This window comes from Catharus ustulatus, chromosome 29 (assembly GCF_009819885.2).
Source record: "Catharus ustulatus isolate bCatUst1 chromosome 29, bCatUst1.pri.v2, whole genome shotgun sequence".
NCBI classification, from domain to species: Eukaryota; Metazoa; Chordata; class Aves; order Passeriformes; family Turdidae; genus Catharus; species Catharus ustulatus.
In genome coordinates, this window is record NC_046249.1 from 2,151,766 (window position 1) to 2,157,500 (window position 5,735).

Here is a 5,735-nt window from a genome sequence, read left to right on the forward strand (position 1 = left end):
GGAGGATGATGAAGTTGAAAATGAAGATGAGGATGAGGATGAAGATGAAGAAGGAGATGAAGATGAATAGAATGGGGATGGGGATAAAATGAGGAGGATGGGGATAAGGATGAAGATGAAGATGAGAATGGAGATGGGGATAAGAATGAGGATGAGGAGGATGAGGCTGAAGACGAGGATGGGGATGAGGCTGAGGAGGATGAAGATGAAGACGAGGATGAGGATGAAAATGAAGAAGGAGATGAAGATGAATAGAATGGGGATGGGGATAAGAATGGGGCGGATGAGGCTGAAGACGAGAATGGGGACAAGGATGAAGATGAAGACGAGGATGGGGATGAGGCTGAGGAGGACGAGGTTGAGGCTGAAGACGAGGATGAAGATGAAGGTGAATAGAATGGGAATGGGGATGAGGATGAGGAAGATGAGGCTGAAGACAAGGATGGGGATAAGGATGAAGATGAATAGAATGGGAATGGCAATGAGGCTGAGGAAGATGAGGCTGAGGCTGAAGATGAGGACAGGGATGAGGACAAGGATGAAGATGAAGATGAGGATGGGGATGAGGCTGAGGAGGATGAAGATGAAGATGAAGACAAGGATGGGGATGAGGCTGAGGAGGACGAGGCTGAGGCTGAAGACGAGGATGAGGCTGAAGATGAATAGAATGGGGATGGGGATGAGGCTGAGGAAGATGAGGCTGAAGATGAAGACAAGGATGGGGATGAGGAGGACGAGTCTGAGGCTGAAGCCGAGGCAGAGCAGGGCAGAGCCCCGAGCCCTTTTAGCACATGCACAATCCAGAAGCGAGAGCTGCGAGGAGCACACGGAGCACGGGGGGTCCCAACCCCCCATTTGGGCTCAGCTCCAACCCCCCCTCACCAACCCCTCCCGCGTCCCCAAGCGCCACCAACCCCTCAAAACCAAAAAAACCCCCAAACCCACAACCTGCCAGACCCCTCACACGCGTTTTGGCGACCCCCCACCCACCCCGAGCTCCCCTCCCCCGGCTTTTTGGAAGCAGTACACCCCGAAAAGTTTGTACTTCTTGTCGGGGAAGCCGAGGTTGCGCACGCCGGGCTCGCGGCCGCCGCAGCGGGCTCGGGGGTTGACGATGGGGTAGCGGATGCTGCCGTCCTCCAGCCAGCCCGCCTCGCAGCGATCCAGCAGCTGGATCTTCCAGGCCGCGTACAGCTGCCCCACCTTGGCCACCGCCGCGCCGTTGTTCTTGCAAGCCTGCACGGCCTCCGGGTAGCTCAGCTTGCGGAAGGTTTTTAGGAAGTAAACTTTGCCTGGGGGGGGAAAATAAAGGGTGGAGGGGTGAGGGGGAATCCTCGGGTCCCCCAGACATATTTCTGGGGCTGGAGGTGATGCGTGAAAATCCTGGGGACCTCATGAATATGTTTTGGGGGGATGGAGGTGATGGATGAAAAGCCTGTGGAGCTCATGGAGATGTTTTGGGGGGATGGAGGTGATGGATGAAAATCCTGGGACCCCACGAACACATTTCTGGGGATGGAGGTGATGGATGAAAACCCTGTGGAGCGCATGAACACATTTCTGGGGTTGGAGGTGATGCATGAAAATCCTGGGGACCTCATGGACATGTTTTGGGTGGATGGAGGTGATGCATGAAAATCCTGTGGAGCTCATGAATATATTTTGGGGGGATGGAGGGGATGGAGGGAAGCTCTATGGAGACCCCAATATATTTTTGGAGACTGGAGGTGATGGATGAAAACCCTGTGAAGACCCCAACCACTTTTTTGGGGGCTGGAGGTGATGGAGTTTTCAGGAAGTAAACTTTGCCTGGGGGGAAAAATGAAGGGGTGGAGGGGTGAGGGGGAATCATCGGGTCCCCCAGACACATTTCTGGGGCTGGAGGTGATGGATGAAAACCCCTTGGAGCTCATGGACACGTTTTGAGGGACTGGAGGTGATGGATGAAAATCCTCTGGAGCTCATGAATATATTTTGGGGGGCTGGAGGACATGAATGAAAATGCTGTGGAGCTCAAGGACACGTTTTGAGGGGATGGAGGTGATGGAGGGAAGCTCTGTGGAGACCCTAACCACGTTTTTGGGGGCTGGAGGTGATGCATGTAAACCCTGTGGAGCTCATGGACACGTTTTGGGGGGCTGGAGGACATGGATGAAAACCCTGTGGAGCTCACAAACGCGTTTTGGGGGGCTAGAGGTGATGCATGAAAATCCTGTGGAGCTCATGAATATATTTTGGGGGGATGGAGGTGATGGAGGGAAGCTCTGTGGAGACACTAACCACGTTTTTGGGGGCTGGAGGTGATGGATAAAAACCCTGTGGAGACCCCAACATATTTTTGGGGGCTGGAGGACATGGATGAAAACCCTGTGGAGCTCATGGAGAGGTTCTGGGGGAGATGGAGGTGATGGAGTTTTCAGGAAGTAAACTTCGCCTGGGGGAAAAAATAAAGGGTGGAGGGGTGAGGGGGAATCCTCAGGTCTGGGAGGGGTGAGGGGTACGAGGGATCTGGAGCCTCCCAGACACGTTTTTGGGGGTTGGAGGTGATGCATGAAAATCCTGGGGATCCCATGAACACATTTCTGGGGTTGGAGGTGATGCATGAAAACCCCTTGGAGGTAACGAAGATGTTTTGGGGGGATGGAGGTGATGGATGGAAGCTCTGTGGAGACCCCAAACACTTCACTGGGTCTGGAGGTGATGGATGAAAATCCTGGGGACCTCATGAACGCATTTTGGGGGGCTGGAAGTGATGGATAAAAACCCTGGGACCCCATGAACATATTTTTGGGGCTGGAGGAGATGGATGAAAACTCTGTGGAGACCCCAACCACGTTTTGAGGGTCTGGAGGTGATGGATGAAAACCCTGTGGAGCTCATGGACAGGTTTTGGGAGGATGGAGGTGATGGATGAAAATCCTGGGGACCCCAGGAACACATTTCTGGGGTTGGAGGCGATGCATGAAAACCCCTTGGCGGTAACAAAACCTCAAGGACACGTTTTGGGTGGATGGAGATGATGCATTAAAATCCTGTGGAGCTCATGAATATGTTTTGGGGGGATGGAGGTGATGGAGGGAAGCTCTATGGAGACCCCAATATATTTTTGGGGGCTGGAGGTGATGCATGAAAACCCTGTGGAGCTCACAAATGCGTTTTGGGGGGCTGGAGGTGATGCATAAAAATCCTGGGCATCCCAGGAACACATTTCTGGGGCTGGAGGTGATGCATTAAAATCTTGTGGAGCTCATGGACACATTTTGAGGGACTGGAGGTGATGCATGAAAATCCTGTGGAGCTCATGAATATATTTCTGGGGGATGGAGGTGATGGATGAAAACTCTGTGGAGACCCCAACGTATTTTTGGGGGCTGGAGGACATGGATGAAAACCCTGTGGAGCTCATGGAGAGGTTTTGGGAGGATGGAGGTGATGGAGTTTTCAGGAAGTAAACTTTGCCTGGGGGGAAATAAAGGGAGTGGAGGGGTGAGGGGGAATCCTTGGGTCTGGGAGGGGTGAGAGGTACGAGGGATCTGGAGCTCCCAGACACGTTTTTGGGGGCTGGAGGTGACGGATGAAAATCCTGGGGACCCCATGAACACATTTCTGGGGTTGGAGGCAATGCATAAAAAACCCCTTGGCGGTAACAAAGACGTTTTGGGGGGATGGAGGTGATGGATGGAAGCTCTGTGGAGACCCCAAACACTTTACTGGGTGTGGAGGTGATGCATTAAAATCCTGGGGACCTCATGAACGTGTTTTTTGGGGGCTGGAGGTGATGGATAAAATCCCTGTGGAGATCTCAGCATATTTTTGGGGTCTGGAGGAGATGGATGAAAACCCTGTGGAGACCCCAAATGCGTTTTGGGGGGCTGGAGGTGATGCATGAAAATCCTGTGTAGCTCATGAATATATTTTGGGGAGATGGAGGGGATGGAGGGAAGCTCTATGGAGACCCCAATATATTTTTGGAGACTGGAGGTGATGGATGAAAACCCTGTGGAGACCCCAACGTATTTTTGGGGGCTGGAGGACATGGATGAAAATGCTGTGGAGCTCATGGAGAGGTTTTGGGGGGCTGGAGGACATGGATGAAAACCTTGTGGAGCTCACAATCGCGTTTTGGGGGGCTAGAGGTGATGCATGAAAATCCTGGGGATCCCATGAACACATTTTTGGGGCTGGAGGTGATGGATGAAAACCCCCTTGGAGCTCATGGACACGTTTTGGGGGACTGGAGGTGATGCATGAAAACCCTGTGGAGCTCATGAATATATTTTGGGGGGCTGGAGGACATGAATGAAAACGCTGTGGAGCTCAAGGACACGTTTTGAGGGGATGGAGGTGATGGAGGGAAGCTCTTTGGAGACCCTAACCACGTTTTTGGGGGCTGGAGGTGATGGATAAAAACCCTGTGGAGTTAATGGAGAGGTTTTGAGGGGATGGAGGTGATGGAGTTTTCAGGAAGCAAACTTTGCCTGGGGGGAAAAATAAAGGGTGGAGGGATGAGGGGGAATCCTCCGGTCTGGGAGGGGTACAAGGGATCTGGAGCATCCCAGACACGTTTTTGAGGGTTGGAGGTGATGGATGAAAACCCTGTGGAGACCCCAACCACATTTTTGGGGGCTGGAGGAGATGGATGAAAACCCTGGGGACTTCATGAACACGTTTTGGGGGGCTGGAGGTGATGGATAAAAACCCTGGGACCCCATGAACACATTTTTGGGGCTGGAGGTGATGGATGAAAACCCTGTGGAGCTCATGGACATGTTTTTGGGGGGCTGGAGGTGATGGATGAAAACTCTGTGGAGACCCCAACCACGTTTTGGGGATCTAGAAGTGATGGATGAAAACCCTTTGGAGCTCATGGACACGTTTTGGGTGGATGGAGGTGTTGCATTAAAATCCTGTGGAGCTCATGGAGAGGTTTTGGTGGGATGGAGGTGATGGAATTTTCAGGAAGCAAACTTTGCCTGGGGGAAAATAAAGGGTGGAGGGGTGATGGGGAATCCTCGGGTCCTCCCAGACACATTTCTGGGGCTGGAGGTGGTGGATGAAAACCCCTTGGAGCTCATGGACACGTTTTGGGGGACTGGAGGTGATGGATGAAAATCCTGGGGACCCCAGGAACACATTTCTGGGGTTGGAGGCGATGCATGAAAACCCTTTGGGTGGATGGAGGTGATGTATTAAAATCCTGTGGAGCTCATGAATATGTTTTGGGGGGATGGAGGGGATGGAGGGAAGCTCTTTGGAGACCCCAATATATTTTTCGGGGCTGGAGGTGATGGATGAAAACCCTGTGGAGACCCCAACCACGTTTTTGGGGGATGGAGGTGATGGAATTTTCAGGAAGTGAACTTTGCCTAGGGGGGAAAATAAAGGGTGGAGGGGTGAGGGGGCATCCTTGGTTCCTCCCAGACACATTTCTGGGGCTGGAGGTGGTGGATGAAAACCCCCTTGGAGCTCATGGACACGTTTTGGGGGACTGGAGGTGATGGATGAAAACCCTGTGGAGACATGAACCACGTTTCTGGGGGCCTGGAGGAGATGGATGAAAACTCTGTGGAGCTCATGGACAGGTTTGGGGGGGATGGAGGTGATGGATAAAAATCCTGGGGACCCCATGAACACATTTTTGGGTCTGGAGGTGATGGATAAAAACCCTGTGGAACACCCAAAACATTTCCTTAAACGAGAGGTTTTTGCTTTAAAAAAAATTTTAAAAAAATAAT

The 5,735-nt window shown here is 52.2% G+C and overlaps 1 protein-coding gene across 1 annotated transcript in view; it reads right to left on the reverse strand.

The window, feature by feature from the left end:
• Positions 1-947: 947 nt before the first annotated feature.
• HAPLN4 (hyaluronan and proteoglycan link protein 4) overlaps positions 948-5,735 on the reverse strand; it is a 15,680-nt gene continuing 10,892 nt past the window's right edge. The window contains exon 5 of the mRNA XM_033082154.2: positions 948-1,292. Coding sequence (XP_032938045.1) covers positions 961-1,292 — 332 coding nt within the window. The 3' untranslated portion in view covers positions 948-960. The remainder of the gene's footprint in view (positions 1,293-5,735) is intronic.